Source organism: Equus asinus, chromosome 25, assembly GCF_041296235.1.
Source record: "Equus asinus isolate D_3611 breed Donkey chromosome 25, EquAss-T2T_v2, whole genome shotgun sequence".
NCBI classification, from domain to species: Eukaryota; Metazoa; Chordata; class Mammalia; order Perissodactyla; family Equidae; genus Equus; species Equus asinus.
The window spans coordinates 42,298,307-42,319,540 of NC_091814.1; the positions used below are offsets into that span (position 1 = coordinate 42,298,307).

The 21,234-nt window shown below is 34.5% G+C and overlaps 1 protein-coding gene across 1 annotated transcript in view; it reads right to left on the reverse strand.

Moving 5' to 3' along the window:
* XPR1 (xenotropic and polytropic retrovirus receptor 1) overlaps window positions 1-21,234 on the reverse strand; it is a 203,463-nt gene that overhangs the window by 15,241 nt on the left and 166,988 nt on the right. Inside the window, exon 12 of the mRNA XM_044757779.2 lies at window positions 2,056-2,222. Within this exon, the coding sequence (XP_044613714.1) occupies window positions 2,056-2,222 (167 nt within the window). The remainder of the gene's footprint in view (window positions 1-2,055; window positions 2,223-21,234) is intronic.

Consider the following 21,234-nt stretch of genomic DNA (forward strand, 5'->3'; position numbering starts at 1 on the left):
ATAGCTGTGTTCTTCTTTTTTTTTTTTGGTGAGGAAGATTTGCCCTGAGCTAACATCTGTGCCAATCTTCCTCCACTGTGTACGTGGGATGCCTCCATAGCATGGCTGATGAGTGGAGTAGGTCTGCACCCGGGATCTGAAGCCACAACCCTGGGCTGCCAAAGCAGAGTGAGTGGAACTTTAACCACTCGGCCCTGGGGATGGACCCCATATAGCTGTGTTCTTAATTTTTAAATGAAGTTCCACTAGACTCCACAAATAATTTCTTCCCACTTCAAGTAGAATGAATTTTATTCCAATATTTGCCTTTTTAAAATTGAACAGAATGTGGTGATCCAGCAGAACATTTTTCTTATAAATTTGCACATTATAATGCAGGAAAGCATATGCCTTATCTCTAGGGTCATGAAAATATGTAATAATAAAGAAACTGATTGAAAGATTCTATTCACTAATTTCATTACATAGAAACCAATAAGTTAGAACTATTTGAAAGGAGAAATGGATTAACATTTATATAAAGATACAAACAGCTCATCTAAGCAATCAGCATAACAAGAAATAAATGTATCATATCTCTCAGTAAGGTAAGAATGGTATAAGGAACAATAAGACACATACATTTGGTGAGCACAAAAGGACCATATTTACCTGAGTTCCTGTCTGTTCTCTGAATTTTGCTCATCATTATTGATTTTTTTTCAAATGAGATTTATAAAGATAGGTCTAGTATCTTGGTCATATAACCAACGTTTTCACATTGAGCTTATGCTACTGCTTTTGTAAAAGAAGATCATTGTCAATGATATCCTCTTTTCTGCTTTCATTTGCTTATCTGAAATCACCCCACATATCATTCTTCAAATCCACTCTCCGATCATTTATCTTCAATCCTCACACTTGAAAACAGCCTGCCATACTCACCAATTGAGTATTGCAGATTCATACACTTTTCAGAGTACAATTTTGAGATACTAGTGACATTTTGACACGTATAAAATATTAGTGACCCAATCTATACTCCCCTCCTCATCACAGAATTTCAGAACTGGGAAAGGATCAAGAGGTCTCTAGCATAATCCCATACCTTATAGAAGAGAATACACTGGAGTCTGGTTGCCTAAAGTTACACAGCTAGTTAGTGAGGGAGCTGGGATTAGAATTCACTTGTCAGGATTTTCAGTTTGTTGTTTAATTTCTTTCAATATCTGAGTAAAGATACTCTTGATCTTCTGACTTCTAAATTTGGCCTCTCTCGTCCTTTTCTTCATATATAGATAAAATCCGAAAATACTTCCTAAGGAATTATCCATATATTTTCAGATGGAATTGGCACTTCAACAAAAACTGGTTGAAATAAATGAAAGGAGAAGTCTTTTCAATGCACCCAAGCAGAGTTAGGTACTCCCTTTCCTTTGTGCTTTCATAGCACTGTTCAATCCATCAAGTGTTTATTCATTCATTCCACAAACATTAAATCTACTATATGCCAGGCACCATGTTGGGCAGTGAGAGATATGGATACCGAACCAGATAATTATAATACAATGTGATAACTGCTATAATGAAAGTTTGGGATTAGGACAAACAGGTAAATATGCTTGGAGAAATAAAGAAAGGCTTCTTAGAGAAAGTAACACTTAAACTGACTTTTAAAAAGAAGGAAGATGAGTTTGCAAGGTACAAAGGTGAGAGAGGGCATTTGAGACAAAGTGAATTGCATGTTCAAAAACAAATAATAAATTATAATAAGTTATTTATTCCTCTTTTCTAGTCTTTAACACATTGCATTGCAATCTGTTTACTTATCTGTTTAGAACATAGTTTATGGCCTCTTTGAGAACAAGAATTTTACTTTGTTTTTATTTTCTTTAATGCCCAGCATATAATAAACACTTGACACATTTTCGCTTACTGAATGAATTAATATTTTTGGTAATTATTTTTTCTAATTATAATATTACGTTGGGATTGGGTATGTATTGTAATAGGATTTACCTGGTGGAACACCTGAGTTATTTTTTTGTTTAACAAACGCAAACACTTTGTACATACTTTTTGAGGGTATACAATCTCTTCCCGGAGGAAGGTGTTTTCTCCGGCATTCTTATCAAAGAGACCCCAGTCCATCTTTAGATCCCAGATCAGAGTATAGCAGGAGCTGATGATGCAAAATACGATCCACAGGTAAAAGAACACCACAGTGTCTGAGTGACCCCGTTCTGAAGAAAGAAAAAGGAAAAGAGAAAATCACTAGATTTAAGTAAAATTCTTCATTAAATAAAACTATTTTAAAAACAGACTCTTTATACAGCTCTATAAGAAAAGATTTTAAACAAATCTACCTAGTAGGATTATTGTCTAACAAGGTTAAGTAATAAATCTGATTCTCCTTCCAAAGTAATCATTAAACATTTATCAAATACATAAAATCTGTACAAACGTGCATTTGGAGTTTTGGAGGCTCTATGCTGAATATGTAAAAATCCAAATAACTGCAATGGAAGTTTTGAATATTACAAAACGATGTCATTTTAATTTTTGCCATCAGGTGGCAGCTTAGGGTCAAAGATTAAAAAAAATATATGAAACACCAACAAGGAATGTGCTGCATTCACTTCAAGAAATTCTCAGATTGTTTTTACTTTAGAAGAACATTTCCTTTGTACACTTACATTTTTTCAATACTTATTGTGAAGGCAATCAGATAGTTTTAATTCTAGATAAAACGCCAGAAAGCAACAGACTGATGAGGAATTCATCCTTAAGGACATATGTAAAAGCAAATTTCTCTCAACTCACAAAGCAAAGCATGGTATATTTTTGCTCCTTTTAGAGGTTGTTTATCGATAGAAAGGTCTAATTTGACTTTATGCTGGGAATACTATAAAGTAACTTTTGCCTTTATGTTGAGAACACTATAAAGTGCACTAAATCAGAGTAACAAAAATAATTTGCAAATGTAGTTATACGATTTAGTCTTTTTCACTCTTAAGTCCTTTATATATTCTCTAATGAAATTCTTCTATGGTAAGTTTGAGAGTCATCATGATGTTATTTGTGTTCTCTGTGTACAGAATGTAGGTGTGTAACTACTAATACGATCCTGAATCATCAGGAAAAAAGGGTACAAAACATATGATTAAAAAAAAATTTGAATTTTGGTTAGTTTACCAAAGGCACAGAGAGTAAAGAATGCATCATACGCTATCCACAATCCTTCCTATTAAGATAAACACGTGTTTATTAATCATTTTTAGGTATTAAAGTGTTAGGTCCTGTATGGGTCAAAGGCGCCCTTTATGAATTTATAATCCAGTAAGTGAAACAACAGTTTGTTCTTGATGATAAACTTGAGCTAAAAATGAATATAAACAAACTACTATTAGAACATCAAGGAGAATGGGAATGTTTCCAACAGTAGGAAATAAGAGGAAGTAGAATTTGAGTTATTTCCAGAAGGATAAATAAATAGCGTTGCAAAAGTCAGGCAGATGAGGTAAGGCCATTCAAGGCTGAAGGAAGATAATGAAAAGGCATGGGAGTGGAAAAGTGCAAGGTGTGTCTGAGAAGCTGCAAATAATCTACATCTAGTGTGGGTGAAAATATAGAGATGTAAGGATTTATGATGATTTGAAATGAGGCTGGAAAAGACATTCTGAGTCTGACTGTGGAATGCTTTCTTGGGCCTTAGAATCAGATCTGTATTTTAGGAAAATAACTGGTCTGGTTGCTTGCGTCAGAATTACTTACTAGGTTAAAAAAATACAGATATATCAGAGCTACAGTGTTGTGTTAGTCAGTTCAAAGCAGCTCATGAGAGCTGATTGTTAAATTTTCAGAAACTTTGTAAGCTGGTTGTAAACATAGTCATTTTTAAAAATTAAATTACATAAACTTCCAATTAGTTATATTAAAAACGAAAGTAGCAAAATCTCAAAATTCATGACTTCCTAATTATTCTACTAAATTTTGCCATTATCTATTCTTTTAGATTACGTTTATTGTATCTGTATGATGGAAATACTATATAATACTGTGCTACTACACATCTTTTCCGAGCATTCAATGTTATTATCTTAGTAGCTTGAATTTGGCTATGGTGGAAGTTATTTATACGATGGAAATCAGCAAACACTGCAAATCAGTGCCTCCTATTCCCACTCCCACTCAAGAGCTTGTTTATTAAATATCTACCAGCACACCACTATTCAGCCTCTTCTTCTGGAATGTCAGTGGCAGGGAAGACAAACTAATATTTTTTTAAATGGTCCACAAGTGATTCCAATGAACAGTCAAGCTTGGAATATAAACACATTTTCAGGTTTAAATTATTTCCACAAACTTTTCTTCATCAAAATCAAATTGGGTTGAATATTTACACTAAAACATTGTGCCATTTGAGTTATCAATTTAAAAGCCCTAACAAAACATTTACTTATTATCTGGAGTTAGTTGGATGTTCTGATGTATTCATTTCATTCTATAGACAGATACAGGGTCTAGCTGAGTAACACTGTTCAATAATTAACAACATGGTTGCAGTAAAAAAATCCTATAACTCATCTACTAAGGTTTGCAAAGAATAAAGCAAATTCAGCAAGTTAATAAAATTTACACTCTTCTCATATTTTCAAAACAAGATCAACACGGAGATAAAGACAATTAACTATAAATTTATATTTGCAACTTTTTTTTATTGAATGCTTACTATGTGCCAGGTGCTTTATATATATTATCACGTTTGGTTTTTGCAACAATAAACAATCATTTTGTTTGCTAGTAAGAGTAACCAAATCAGAACAGAGTAATAGTACATTCAGCAGGAGGTAACAAAATAAACTCGTGAGTATAGGAAATATCAAGTCTTATTAAAGTTGATTTTCTTTCCTAATTATTGAAGAAATCATGCAATTCAAATTATAGAAGAGGAGACTGTGGGCAGAAAAGTAAAAAAAAAAAACGAAAAGGAATGAATAATGACACTAAAAGTAATGTGCTAATTCTCTTTTTTTTCTCTAGATTTTAAAATCAAGTCCTATCCTTAGAATATAAGTCTTAAAATGGTACAGTGGGTCAAGAGCCTCCCTCCTTTCTAAGCCCTGATAAATTTCTATGAAACATACATGAGGACTGATTGACTTAAAAAACCAAATATGCGATTATTTTAACAGAGTATTTTGGAATAAGAAATGTTTTATCTTACGGTCTTCTTCAAATGATGACTAGCATACACTTGGTCTACATATGCTACATTTTGGTCTTTTTAATTATTACCCTTATTTGATCTTTCCCATTTCCCAAATGAGGAGTGCTTCTCCCTGAAGTCATCTGCCTTCATTGATATTCAGGGGATGTACTGGAAAGATATTATCACTTTGGGCAAGTAATTACATCTAATTCTCTCTTGGCTAACTCTGGTAGCCCATGTTAGTGATGTTCAGAATCACAGAAAATCAAGTCATTGCTATTCTACCCTAAGCTTCTATCTATTACACACCTGCCATGTTAGACACATAATTCATACTGGACATATTTATGGTAATGGTATCTACTGAATCTCAAACAAATAAAAATAACCTTCTTAGAGTTTTGTACCCATAGCCATTGTCAGAAGGACAAAGAAAAATAACATGTTAGGAAAAGTACTAAGGGAGAAATGAGAAAAATTATACATGGAAATCATCCTAAATCATATTTCAGGGAGGATATTTTAAAAATGACAAAAGTGAAGAGAAAGTGAACAGTCTTCTTTTCAACTAAAACATTTCTACTCTGGTAATAGTTCACTAGTTTTTAACCTGAAATGAAGTAAGAAAACAAATAAAACAGACTGCACACCTTTTCAAAGCCCAAACCTATATCAGTAAGCTGAGTTATGAATAAGTTTGGCAGCTAGCAAATCCTAGTTTTATTCCTACAACCCCAAAAAATCAAACCACTGAATTATGAGATTAATATGGCTTTCTGAAAAATTAATGGACATGGATACTTCCCTGACCTTTAATGTGTTTTAGTTAATATGTGAGGTCACATATATTACACTTCCTCAAGTGATTATCATATTTATCCTCAGGGCAGCCAAGACAGACATAATTATTCTCATTTTACAGTTAAGGAAGCTGAAGTTCAGAGAGACAGTCAATAAGTGCAAAGATAACTGGATTTGAAGTTAGAAAGTCTGTGTTTGAATCCAGACTGTAAGTCTTTCCAATTCTGTAATTATAGAAAATTCATAACCTTAAAATGATTGAGACAAAAATGGAAATTATTAGGCCTACAGATAAATGAGGAAATTAGAAATAGGAATCCATCCAAAGAACTTTTTGTACTATACAGTGTTGTTTCTCTATCACAACTCTAAAATGAAAAAACAGTTCCATAAAACTATGAAGTAACATTAAAAACATTTCTAAGGTATGTAGAAAATAGAATTTAAAAACTATACACATATTATTATCTCATACTGTATATAAAACCACGTTTACAGAAAAGACAGAGGTGGCTATCTTTGATGAGGAAAGTAAGATTATTAAGGGGACTCACTTTTAACTTTACGTATTTCTGCATTATTTGAATTTCACTTTTACAGTGATACGTATCTAAGTTTTACTTGCATAATTAAAAAGAAAAGAAAAAGACAGGAAAAAAGAAGCAAAAATTCTCAACAAAATATTAGCAAACTGAATTCAACAATACATTAAAACGATACAACACGATCAAGTGGGATTTATTCCAGGGATGCAAGGATGGTTCAACATGCACAAATCAAACATGATACACCACATAATAAAATAAAGGATAAAAATCATATGATGATGTCAACAGATGCAGAAAAAGCGTGTGACCAAACTTACCATCCATTTATGACAAAAACTCTCAACAAAGTGGGTATAGAGGGAACAAATCTCAACATAATACAGGCCATATATGACAAGCCCATAGCTAACATCCTACTCAACCATGAAAAGCTGAAAGCTTTTCTACTAAGATCAGGAACAAGACAAGGAGACCCACTCTTACCACTTTTATTCGACAGCATATCAGAAGTCCTAGCCAGAGCAATTAGGCAAGAAAAAGAAATAAAAAGCATCCAAATTGGAAAGGAAGAAGTCAAAGTGTCAGCATTTGCAGAAGACATACTATATATAGAAAACCCTAAAGACTCCACCAAAAAACTGTTAGAACTAATAAATGGATTTAGTAGAGTTGCAGGATATAAAAATCAATATACAGAAATCTGTTGCATTTCTATATGCTAATAACGAACTATCAAAAAAAGAAATTAAGAGAACAGTCCCATTCATAATTACATTAAAAGGAATAAAATACCCAAGAATAAATTTAACCAAGGAGGTGAAAGACCTGTACACTGAAACCTATAAGACACTGATGAAAGAAAGAAGACACAAATAAGTGGAAAGATATTCCATGCTCATGGATTGGAAGAATTAATATTGTTAAATGTCTATACTACCCAAAGCAATCTACAGATTCAATGCAGTCTCTATTAAAATTTCAATGGCATTTTTCACAGAATTAGAACAAACAATTACAAAATTTGTATAGAACCACAAAAGACCCTGAATAGCCAAAGGAATCTTGAGAAAGAAGAACAAGGCTGGAGGCATCATGCTTCCTGATTTCAAATTATATTACAAAGCTATAGTAATCAAAACATATGGTACTGGCATGAAAACAGACACACAGATCAATGGAACGTAACAGAGAGCCCAGAAATAAACTGACACATATATGGTCAATTAATTTACAATAAAGGAGCAAGAATATACAATAGGCTAAAGACAGTCTCTTCAATAAGTGGTGTTGGGAAAACTGGACAGCAACATGCAAAAGAATGAAACTGGACCACTATTTTACACCATCCACAAAAATTAACTCAAAATGGATTAAAGACTTGAATGTAAGACCTGAAACCGTAAAACTTCTAGAAGAAAACATGAGCGGTAAGCTCCCTGAAATTGGTCTTGGTGATGAATTTTTGGATTTGACACCCAAAGTCAAGGCAACAAAAGCAAAAATAAACAAATGGGACTACATCAAACTAAAAAGCTTCTGCACAGCAAAGGAAACCATCAACAAAATGAAAAGACAACCTACTGAATGGGAGAAAATATTTGCAAGTCGTTTATCTGATAAGGGGTTAATATGCAAAATACAAAAAGAACTCATACAATTCAATCACAAATACCAAACTATCCGATTAAAAAATGGGCAGAGGATCTGAGTAGATATTGTTTCAAAGAAGACACAGAGATGGCCAACAAGTACATCAAAACATGCTCAACGTCACTAATTATCAGGAAAATGCAAATCAAAACCACAATGAGATATGACCTCACACCTGTTAGAAAGGCTACTACCAAAAAGAAAAAAAGTAACCAGTGTTGATGGGGATGTGGCAAAAAGAGAACCCTTGTATACTGTTGGTGAGAACGTAAATTGGTACACCCATTATAGAAAACAATATGGAGGTTCCTCAAAATATTTTTAAAAAGATCTACCATATGATCCAGCAATTCCACTTCTGAGTATTTATTTGAAGATAACGAAAACACTAACTTGAAAAGACATATGCACCCGCATATTCACTGCAGCATTATTTAGCCAAGATTTTTTAGCCATAATAGCCAAGATATGGAAACAACCGAAGTGCCCATCAATGGACGAATAGATAAATAAAATGAGAGATCTATATATATATATATTTATATATATATATTCAATGGAATATTATTCAGCCATAAAAAAGAGTGAAATCTTATCATTTGCAACAACACTGATGGACCTTGAGAGCATTATGTTAAGTGAAATAAATCAGACAGAGAAAGACAAACACCATATGATCTCATTTATAAACAGAAACTAAAACAAAACAAAACAAACCATGCTCATAGATTCAGAGAACAGATTGGTAGTTGCCAGAAGCAGAGGGTGGAGGAAAAGGCAAAACGAGTGAAGGGAGTCAAAAGGTATGAACTTCCTGTCATAAAATAAATCAATCATGGAGATGTAACATACAGCATGGTGACTATAGTTAATAACACTGTACCGCATATTTGAAAGTTGCTAAGAGAGTAAATCTTAAAAGTTCTCATCAAAAGAAAAAAAATCCTGTTACTATGCATGGTGATGGATGCGAACTAGGCTTATTGTGGGGATCATTTCTCAATATATACAAACAAATGATTAGGTTGTATGCCTGAAATTAATATAATGTATGTCAATTATATCTCAAAAAAGGAAAAAGACAGGAAGAAAATGGACTGAGGAAAATAGTTCCTATTAGGGTGGTGATTTTATAAATGATTTAAACAAGCCTTTATAATATTGCTACATTGTTTTTATAATAAAAAGAACAGATCAGTGGTTACCAGAGGGAAAGGGAGTTGGGGAGTGAGCAAAAGGGTAAAGTGGCACATATATATGGTGATGGATAGAAATTAGACTGTTGGTGGTGAGCACAGTGCAGTCTATACAGAAACAGATAAGTAACAATGTACACCTGAAATTTCACAATGTTATAAACCATTATGACCTCAATAAAATAATAATAATGAAAAAAGAAAAACAGTACACAGGAATTCACTCATTCATTCGACAAATGTTGACTGAGTGTCTACTATAAGCTGCATTATTTATTATATAGTTATAATGCTTAAGATTAACTCCAAAGAAAAATTTGCTTACTTCTATATTCAACAAACATACGCTGAACGTCTACTGGGTAACCAGGTCTATTTTAGAGAATGGGGACGTACTGAAGAACTATTAGGGGCTAAGTGTAAAAGAGGAGAGATATAAAGTAAACCAAAACAGCGTGTAAGGGCAACGGTAGACCTGTGCATAGAGGAGGAATCAATAATCCAGGCTTTCAGAAGGGGGAAGAGCCAGGAAAGGCTTCGTGGAGGAGGTGCTACTTGAGCTGAGTCATGAAGGGACTTGATTACGAGTTAAACGGGTTTATGAGGCAGAGAGAGTCATGTCAAACAGAGAAACCATTCATTCATTCATTCATTCAATAAATGAGCACCTACTATATGCCAGATATTATTCTAGGTACCAGGCACACAGTAGTGAACCTTATTCATTAATGGCAAATTTCCTGCCCCAATGAACCTTACTACTTAGTGGGGGTAGATAATTACCAGATATACAAATAAACAAGATGATTTCAGACAGTGAAAAGCGCCATAAAGAAAACAGAACAGAGTGATATGACTGAGACTGGCAGAATTCCTTTAGACAGTATTCAGGCAGAGAAGGTCTCTAAGTTGGGGCCTGAATAATGAGAAGGAGTCACCCACACAAAAAGCTGGAGGAAGAGTTACATAAGTAATATTACATTTTCTAGTAATCATATTTTAAAAGGTAAAAAGAAACAGGTAAAATTAATTTTAATAATATATTTTATTTAACCTATCTAAAATGATATTTTAATGCATAATCAATATAAAATTATTAATGATATCTTTTACACTCTTTTTTTTCACACTAAGTCTTCAAAATCCAATTTGTATTTTATACTTACAGCACATCTCAGTTTAGACTAGGCACTTTTCGAGTGCCCAACAGCTACATTACCGAATAGTGCAGCACTAAAGATGATAGGCGAGACAAGTTTGAAAGCACTGTACTAATGAAAAGGCTGCTGTAGGAGCCCAGTGAGAAATGATGAGGACTAGAACTGAGAGGAAGTAGCGGTATAGAGAGGTCAGGCAAAAAACTGAGAAATATTTAGGAACTAAAATTGGCAGGAATTAGCAAACTGTGGAAATACAAATAAACAGCAGAGTCAAGGATGACTCCTAGTTTTTAATCTGGGTGAATGGGTGGGATAGTGCCATGAACTGAGATAGTAAACATGGCGCCTGAAGCAAGCTTAAGGGAAAAAATTAGTTTAGTTTTGAACATGTAGACTTGGAGGTACCTATGAGACATTAAGACGGAAAACACCCACGAAACAACTGGAAATAAAAATAAGAAGTTTGAGATACAGATTTGGGAGTCATATATATGTAGACAATGAAATCATTTTGAAACTATCAAAATAAATACAAGCCCCTTCTGTGAAAAGGGCAAGGATACGATCAGAAATAGAAGTTTGCCGTCTGCATCTGACTAAACTTGGTTGAGTTTATGCTCCCTGTACTCCTTTACACCAAAGATCCAGAGAGAAGAGCCCTCCCAAATGTTACATAGCTTCTGTTATCCTTTTCAAAATATAAATCCTAATCCTGTATTTGTATACAGTTCAAGGTTTGTAAATATGTTTAAATAGTATATAGAGTTATTGTGGCTATAGGAATACAGACAGTGAGGATAGGCAGACTACTGTTTGAGATGCAGGAATGAGAAAGGGAAAGAGAGCAGACCAGATGGCTTAATGAGATAAGGGAAGTCTTTTTAGGGTGAGAGACTCTTGAGCATGTATAGAGGCTGGAAAGAAGGAGCTAGTAATGACAAAGAGATTAAATATTTAGGAAAGAAAAGGGGTGACTGCCAGAGCAAGATCTTGAAAGAGAAAGGAGGAAATGAGGTCAGAGTACATTAGGAGGGAAATCTTGTTACCCAAGACTGGGAAAAATACGGTGAGAATGGGTTTGGATTAAGTCAAGTATGTAGGCAGAAGATAGCTGAAGGAAAATGATTCCTGATAGGTTCAATTTTCTCAAGGTAGCAGGAGACAAAGTGGTCTGGAAAAGTAAAGAGGGAAGGACTGAATTAGGGGCTTGAGAAAAGCAATGAGAGTTATAAAAACCCCCTTTCAAGTTAACATTTCTGAGATGCATAAAAATTTAAAAATAAAAGTTAGCAAAGGACAAAATAATACATGTAAGTTTAGAAAGAAGGTAATCTCTCCTTCCTATGAGATTCTTTTCATAAAACATTTTGTTTGTGCTTATATTCTTTTTCTTTTTTAAAGAGTGGCACCTGAGCTAACATCTGTTACCAACCTTCTTTTTTCTTTCCTTCTTTCTGTTTTTTTCTTCTTCTCCCCAAAGCCCCCCAGTACATAGTTGTATAGTCTAGTTGTGAGTGCCTCTGGCTGTGCTATGTGGGACGCTGCCTCGGCATGGCTTGATGAGAAGTGCTGTGTCCAAGCCCAGGATTTGAACCAGCAAAACTCTGGGCTGCAGAAATGGAGAGCATGAACTTAACCACTCCAGCACCAGGCCAGCCCCTGTGTTTATATTCTTTTACAATGTATATATACATACTTCTTTTCTCTCTCCTGTAAGACTGTACCCTATCCAGCATTTTAAAAAGAATTTAACTTTACAGTAGAGTGAATTGTATATCTAGTCGTCTATCAAATTGTAATGCATCTTAGGGAGAGATCCCAAGTCTGCATTTTTCCAGGGCCTATGCACTACACTGCGTGTAGCAGGAACTCAATTAATAATTTGCCAAATTGAATTTGGGGGAGGTGATATGGTTTCTGGGTAGTCTACACATACAACCTGTCCCTGAAAACCTGTATAAAGGTGAACACGAGAAAGTCAAATAAGGGGCCAGCCTAGTGGCATAGTGGTTAAAGTCATGCACTCTGCTTCGGCAGCCTGGGGTTCACTGCTTTCGATCCTGGGCATGGACCTACACACTGCTCATCAGGCCATGCTGTGGCGGCATCCCACATACAAAATGGAAGAAAATTGGTACAGATGTTGGCTCAGCAACAATCTTCCTCAAGCAAAAGGGAAAACTGGTAACAGATACTAGCTCAGGGCCAATCCTCCTCATCAAAAAGAAAGAAAGAAAGAAAGAAAAAGTCAAGTAACAGATATACACTTTATGTGAGGATTTTATTTCCTGAGAGCTAAAAAAAAAAAAAGAAAAGAAACCCCCTTATTATATCTTCCTTACCTTTTAGGGACAATCTTTTAATGACATTATTCCCAAGATTTTACAGACATTCTTTGCTTTTACCCTTTACAACAGAACATGGCTAATCTCTTCAAATTCAATGAGGGTTGCACTTATGCTTAAAAGTTGCTGCTTTCTGCATGCCAAATGATTTCCATCTTTGTTTTAATTGTATTAAATTTGAGACATTTATTTTTAATAATGGTGTGTACTATCTTTTATAACTCTCACCCATTTTAATAAAAATGGATAAAATACAATACCCAAATAAACCACACAAATTGTACTTATATTTGTGACAAAGAAGGTGATTATGTCAAAGCTGTTAGTTGGCAGCTAGTGCTACCATATAAAAGCAGGCAATGTTCTGAATCCAAAGGATAATTAAAGGGTTGTGTATCTGTGTATATCTCCAAAGTCTCATAACATAATACCCAAAATGTCCAGGTTTCAACAGAAAATTACTAGTCATACTAAGAACCAAGAAGATCTCAAACTAACTGAAAAAAAGACAACCAACAGATGCCAAAACTGAGATGACAGAGATGTGGAATTATTTGACAAGATTTTAAAGCAGTCATGATAAAAATGCTTTAATGGGCAATCATAAAATGCTCAAAACAATGAAAAATCATAAAGCCTCAGCAAAGAAATAAAAAGTCTCAGAAAAGAAATAGAAGATATAAAGAAAAACCAAATGGATATATTAGAATTGAAAAATACAATAACTGAAATAAAAATTTCAGCAAATTGTTGTCGCAGAATAGATGAGACAGAGGAAAGAATCAGCAAACTGAAAACAGGAAAATAGAAATTACCCAATCTGAACAATAGAGAGAAAACAGATTTTAAAAACATGAACAGAGATTCAGGGACCTATGGGACCATAAGAAATGACCTAATATTTGTGTCATCAGAGTCCAGAAGGAGAGAAAAGGGGGAAGCTGAAAAAGTACTTGAAGAAAAAATAGATGAAAACTCCCCCAAATTTGATAAGAGACATAAACCTATAGATGCAAGAAGTTGAGCAAAGCATAAAGAGAATAAACTCAAAGAAATCCATGCCAAAACACATTATTATTAAACTTCCAAAAACTGAAGACAAAGAAAAAAAATCAGGAAAGCAGCCAAGAAATATCTTATAAATGTGAGAGGGTAAAGAGATGTAAAGGGAAGTAAGGTTCTATAAGTCACTCAAACTGGTAAAATGGTGACTCTAGGACACTGTGATAAGTTATGCATATATAAGGTAATACTTAGAACCACCACTAAAGAAGCTACACAAAGAGAGACACTCAAAAATGCTATAGACAAATCAAAATGGAACTTTAAAAATGTTCAACTAAAAACAGAAATAAAAAGCAGAGAGAGTAGAAAACCAAAAAAGAAAATGGTATACTTAAGTTCTAACACACCACTAATTACATTACATGTCAATGGTCTAAATATACCAGTTAAAAGAGACTGGCAGAAGGGATTAAAAACTACGATCCAACTACATTCTGTCTATAAGAAACTCCTTTCAAATATAATTTATTGGTAGCTTGAGAGTAAAAGGATGGAAAAATATCATATAAACATTAATCAAAAGAAAGCAGGGTGGCTATATTACTATCAAATAAAGTAGATTTCAGAGCAAAGAAAATTACTGAAGACAGAGAGAGGCATTATATAATGATAAAAAAGTCAATCTACCAAGAATATGTAGCAATCCTAATAGTGTATACATCATACAACAGTGTAGTAAAATATGTGAAGCAAAAACTGATAAAATTGAAAGGAGAAATAGACAAATTCACAATTATGGTTGGAGATTTCAACTCTCCTCCTCAACAACTGATAGAACAAATAAAAAATAAGCAAGGATATAGAACTTAACAACATCATCAACCAAGAAGATGTAATAAACACTCCATCCGACAATAGCACATTCTTTTCAAGTGCCCAGTGAACATATACGTTGATGGGGCACAGAAAAATCTTAAACACTTGGAAACTAAACAACATACTACTAAATACTTCATGGATCAAAGAGAAAGTCTGAGGGAAATTTAAAAATACATTGAACTAAATGAAAATGAAAATACAACACATCAAAGTTTGTGGGACACAGCTAAAGCAGTGCTGAGAGGGAAATGCACAGTATTATACATATATTATACACACAATTGCATAAATCAGAAAAGAGAAAAAGTCTCCAATCAATAATCTAAACTCCCCCCTTAAGAATCTAGAGAAAGGACAGCAAAATAAATCCAAAGCAAGCAGGAGGAAGGAAATAATAAAGATAAGAACAGAAATCAATAAAATTGAAAAGAAAAATTTTTAAAAATCAATGAAACAAAGAGCTGGTTCTTCGAAAAGATCAATAAAATCAACAAACCTAGTACAACTGACAAAGAAAAGAGAGAAGACACAAACTACCAATATTAGGAATGAAACAGGGAATATCACTACTGACCTTGAAGACATCAAAAGGATAATAAAAGATTACTATAGAAAACTCTACACTCATAAATTTAGACAACAGATAAAATGGACCAAATTCCTCAAAAAACATAGACTATCACAACTCACTCAGTTTGAAATAATTTGAAGAGTCCTATAACTGTTAAGGAAATTGAATTTGTAATTCAAAAACTACTCAAAAATAAATTTCCAGGCCCAGATGGTTTCACTGGAGAATTCCACCAAACTTTTAAAGAACTCTTCTGTAAATCAGAAGAGAGAAAACTTCTCAATTCATTTTATGAAGTTAGTTTTACACCTATACCAAAACCAAACACAGTTAAAAAAAAAAAAAAGGGAAAGTACAGACCAATATCCCTCATGAATACAGACACAAAAATCCTTAACAAGATACTAGGAAATAGAATTTAGCAATATATAAAAAGAATTATATACCATGACCAAGTGGGGTTTATTCCAGAGATGCAAGGCTGGTTCATTATTCAAAAATTGATAATATAATTTACCATATTAATGAGCTAAAGTTTAGAAGAAAAATCACAGGATCATATCAAATGATCCAGAAAAAGCATTTGAAAAAAATTTAACACCCAACCATGACAAAATAAACTCCGAGAAAAACAGGAATAGAGGGAACTTTGTAAACTTGATAAAGCTTCAACAAAAGACCTACAGCATTAGCTGAGCAAGAACTGAACGCTTTCTCCCCAAGACTGGAAACAAGGCAAGGATACCTGCTCTCACCACTCTTACTCAACACAATACTGGAAGCTTGAGCCAGAGCAATAAGGCAAAGAAAGAAAATACAGAGAAGTAAAGGCACAGAGATTGGAAAGGAAGAAATAAAACTGTCCCTATCTGTAGATGACATGATTGTCTATGTAGATAATGCCAAGGAATATACAAAAACTCTGACTTAGAATGAATGAGTTCAGCATGGTCACAAGATAGAAGATAAATGTACAAAAGTCAATTGTATTTCTATATACTACTAATGAACACACGGATACCAAAATTTAAAAATACAATATCATCATTCATGATCACTCAAAAAAATATGTAAAAGACTTGTACACTGAAAAATACAAAATGCTAATGAAAGAAATGAAGGAAGATCTAAATAGGAGCTGGCCTGGTGGTTAAGTTCAGCACACTTCACTTTGGCAGCCTAGGGTTCATGGCTTCGGTTCCTGGCTGTGGACCTACACACTGCTCATCAAGCCATGCTGTGGTGGTGTCCCACATAAAAAATAGAGGAAGACTGGCACAGATGTTAGCTCAGGGACAGTCTTCCTCACACACACACACACACAAAATCTAAATAAATGTTAACGTGTTTATGGACTGGAAGACACAACATAGTAAAGATGTCAATTCTCCCCACATTGATAAACAGGTTTAACACAATTCTTACCAAAACTGCAGCAAGACTTTTTGTAGATATAGACAAGATTATTCAAAAATTTATATAGAAAAGCAAAGGAACTAGAATAGCTAAAACAGTCTTGAAAAAGAATAACGTAGGGGCCGGCCCAGTGGCACAGTGGTTAAGTGCGCACGTTCTGCTTCAGGCGGCCTGGGGTTCGCTGGTTCGGATTCCGGGTGCGGACATGGCACCACTTGGCAAGCCATGCTGTGGCAGGTGTCCCACATAAAAAGTGGAGGAAGATGGGCACGGATGTTAGCTCAGGGCCAGTCTTCCTCAGCAATAACAGGAGGATTGGTAGCAGATGTTAGCTGAGAGCTGATCTTCCTCAAAAAAAAGGAATAAAGTAGGAAGAATCAATCTACCCAATTCTAAGACTTACTATATAGCTAGAGTAATTAAGATTGTGTGGTACTGGAAGAGGGATAGATTCATAGATCAATGCAAACGAATAGAAAGAGCCCAGAAACAGACCATACCAATGAGCTCAACTGATTTCTGCCAAAGCACAAAAGCAATTTAAGAGAGGAAAGACAGCCCTTTCAGCAAAAGATGCTGGAGCAATTGGCCATCCGATGGCAAAAAAAAATGAACCTCAACCTGTCTCACGCCTTATACAAAAATTAACTCAAAATACATCACAAGTTTAAGTGTAAGACATAAAACTCTTAGAAAAAAGACAGAAAACTTTCAGGATCTAGGGCTAGGCAAAGAGTTCTTAGATTTGAAACCAAAAGCATGACTTATAAAAGGAAAAAGCGGTAAGCTGGATTTCACCAAAATTAAAAACTTTTGCTTTGTGAAAGGCCATGTTAGGAGGATGAAAAGAAAAGCTGCAGACTCTGGGAAAATATTTGCAAATATTATCTAATAACTTGTGTCCAAAAATATACAAAGAACTCTTAAGACAACAATAATAAAACAAATAACCCAATTAGAAAATGGACAAGAGGTCTGAAGAGACACCTTACCAGAGAAGATACGCAGATGGCAAATAAGTATATGACAAGATGCTCAACATCGTAAGTCATTAGGGAAGTGCAAGTTAAAAAAGCAATGAGATGACTCTACATACCTATTAGAGTGGCTAAAATCCAAAAAACTGAAAACGTCAAATGCAAACAAGGATGCAGAGCAATGAGAACTTTCATTCGTTGCTGGTAGGAATGCAATATGGTACAGCCACTTTGGAAGGCAGTTTGGCACTTTCTTACAAATCTAAAGACAGTCTTACCATATGATTCAGCAATCATACTCCCAGGCTGAGTTGAGTTGAAAAGTTAGGACCCTACCAAAACCAGCACATGGATGTTTATAGCAGCTTTATTCACAATTGTCAAAAATTAGAAGTAACTAAGATGTGCTTCAGCAAGTGAATGGAGAAATAAACTGGTACATCCATACAATGGAATATTATTCAGCAACAAAAAGAAGTGTGCTATCAAGCCATGAAAAGACATTGGAAGAAGCTTAAATGCCTATTGCTAAGTGAAAAAAGTCAGTCTGAAAAGGCTGCATACTATCTGGTTCCAACTATGTGATATGTTGGAAAAAGCCTATCTATAGACTTAGTAAAAAGATCAGTGGTTTCTTAGGGTGAGGAAGTAAAGGGATGAAGAGGTGAAGCACAGGGGATTTTTAGGGTATTCTGTATGAAACTGTAATGGTGGATACAGGTCATTATGTTTTTGTCAAAACCTACAGACCTGTATAGCACAAAGGAAACTGTGGACTACAGTTAACAATAATCTATCAATATTGGTTCATTAATTGTAACAAATGTACCAAACTAACACAAGATGTTAATAAGAGAGGAAACTGTGTGTGAGAGTGGGGTCGGATGAGGGTGAGGTGGGTATATGGAACTCTATGTACTATCTGCTCAATTGTTCTATAAATCTAAAACTGTGTTAAAAAATCAAGCCCAGTAATCATTAAAAAAAAAAGACAAGCTGAAGAATGGGATAAAATATTAGCAAATATTATCTAACAAAGGGCTAGTATCTAAAATATATAAATAACTCTAAAAACTCAATAAAAAACAATCCAATTAGAAAATGGGCAAAAGACACAAACAGACATTTCACTGAAGAGAATACACAGATGGCAAAAAAGCATATGAAATGATGTCCAAAAAATTAGAATCACAATGAGATATTACTACACACCTATCAGAACAGCTAAAATAAAAAATAGTGACAGCATCAAATGCTGGTGAGGATGTGGAGAAACCGGATCACTCATACACTGCTGATGAGAATGTAAAATGGTACAGTTATTCTAAAAATACTTTGGCAGTTTGTCAAAAAAACATGCAGCTACTATACTACCCAGCAATTGCATTCTTGAGCATTTAAGCCAGAGAAACGACAATCTATATTCACCAAAAACCTGTACATGAATGTTTATAGCAGCTATGTTCATAACAGTCTGAAAGTGGAAACAATACAAATGTCACTCGGTGGGTGAACGGTTAGACTATGGTATATTCATACTGTGGAACACTACTTAACAACAAAAATGAACAAACTATTGATTTATGCAACAACCTGGATCAATCTTGAGACAATTATGCTGAGTGAAAAACTAGATCTCAAAAGGTTACAGAACTGTATGATCCCACTTATATAACACTCTTTAAATGGGAAAATTATAACATGGAGAACATATCAGTGGTTGCCAGGGGTTAGGGAGAAAGTGGGGCTAGTAGGAAGAGAGTGTGATATAAAAAGGCAACAAGAGATGATGGAAATGTTCTGTATCTTGACTGCATCAATGTCAATATCCTAGTTGTGATATTGTACTATATTTCTGTAATTTACCACTGGAGAAACTGTGTGAAGGGTATATGGGATTTCTCTGTATTATTTCTAACAACAACACGTGAACTGACAATTATCTCAAAATAAAAAGGTTAATTAAAAAAAAACTTAGCTCGGAGGGTATTACGTTAAGCGAAATAAGCCAGACTGAGAAAGACAAACACTGTATGATTTCACTCATACGTACAAGATAAACACATGGACAAAGAGAACAGTTTAGTGGTTACCAGCGGAAGGGGTGTGGGGGTGGGTACAGGGGGTGAAGGGGAGCACTTACATGGTGATGGACAAGAAGTAATGTACAACTGAAATTTCACAATGATGTAAACTATTATGAACTCAATAAAAAACAAAAACTTGGCTCTTCATCAAAACTCTCATTGAATTAACCACTCCCTCTTTCAAACCACCTCAGTACCCTACACGATACGCATAATACAGTACTATTACATTTTTCGTGTTCTCTTGTTATTTGTTATTCTTCCTTAGTAAAAACTGTGAGCTCCAACAGGATGTCTTAAAGACACGGTATGTCATGTTCATCTATGTACACCTAGCATCTAGCACAGTCTCTGACACACTGTGAGTGTTTTACAAACGTCAGTTGAATAAAATAGATGTGATAGCTGTAATCAAGAAGGTAATTCAATTATTAAATTGTGTTTATTTCAATTTACTACTATTCATATAGATCCTCATTCACTCGCTCCTCAATAGCAAAATGATCTCTTCAGTGATTATTAAAGATTGATTTCTCTCTTTTCCCACTCCTTTAACAATATAACTAAATAACAACTATCCTGGAATGGACAAAATTACATGTTTCTGCCTTCTCTCCCGCAAAAGATACAATTTCATTTATTTAACTAAATGGAATGCTATCAACCACAATCACTTTACAAAGAAATACAAAGATCTTATCAATTGTTGACAATGTCTCAAGTGCTTATTTTATGCAACTTTTAAGAAAGTTTCAGGTACTATACACATACGGTTAGGAACTTTTTTCTTTTCTTTTCTTTTCTTTTCTTTTCTTTTCTTAAGATTGGCACCTGAGCTAACATCTGTTGCCAATCTTTTTTTTTCTTTTCTTCTTCTTCTCCCCAAAGCCCCCCAGTACATAGTTGTATATTCTAGTTGTAGGTCCTTGTGGTTGTACTATGTGGGACACATGGCTTCATGAGCAGTGCCACGTCCATACCCAGGATCTGAACTGGCCAAGCCTGGGGCCACAGAAGCGGAGTGTGTGAAGTTAACTGCTCGGCCACGGGGCCGGCCCCAGGAACTTTTTTCTTAATTGAACCGTAAAAAATTAAGTCATAAACACAAGCTAAAATTATAAACCTTTAAAAATAGAAATAATTGGAGTACATATTTAAGCAGCTATAATAACAGGATACAGTAATTAGAGTTGAGTAAAAAAAGAAACATAGATCACAAAAACGTCATCTAGAAATATAAGAAATAATATATATTCCATATTTTGGTTAATTAACAGATCTAAAAAGAAGGGAGTCAGAGTATATATAATAGGTGGCATGCACAGAGAGAAAGAGAGGGAATGCCAAAACTTCTTCCAGCATTTCCCACAACCTGCCAATATTCTACACTAGTATAACATATCAGATC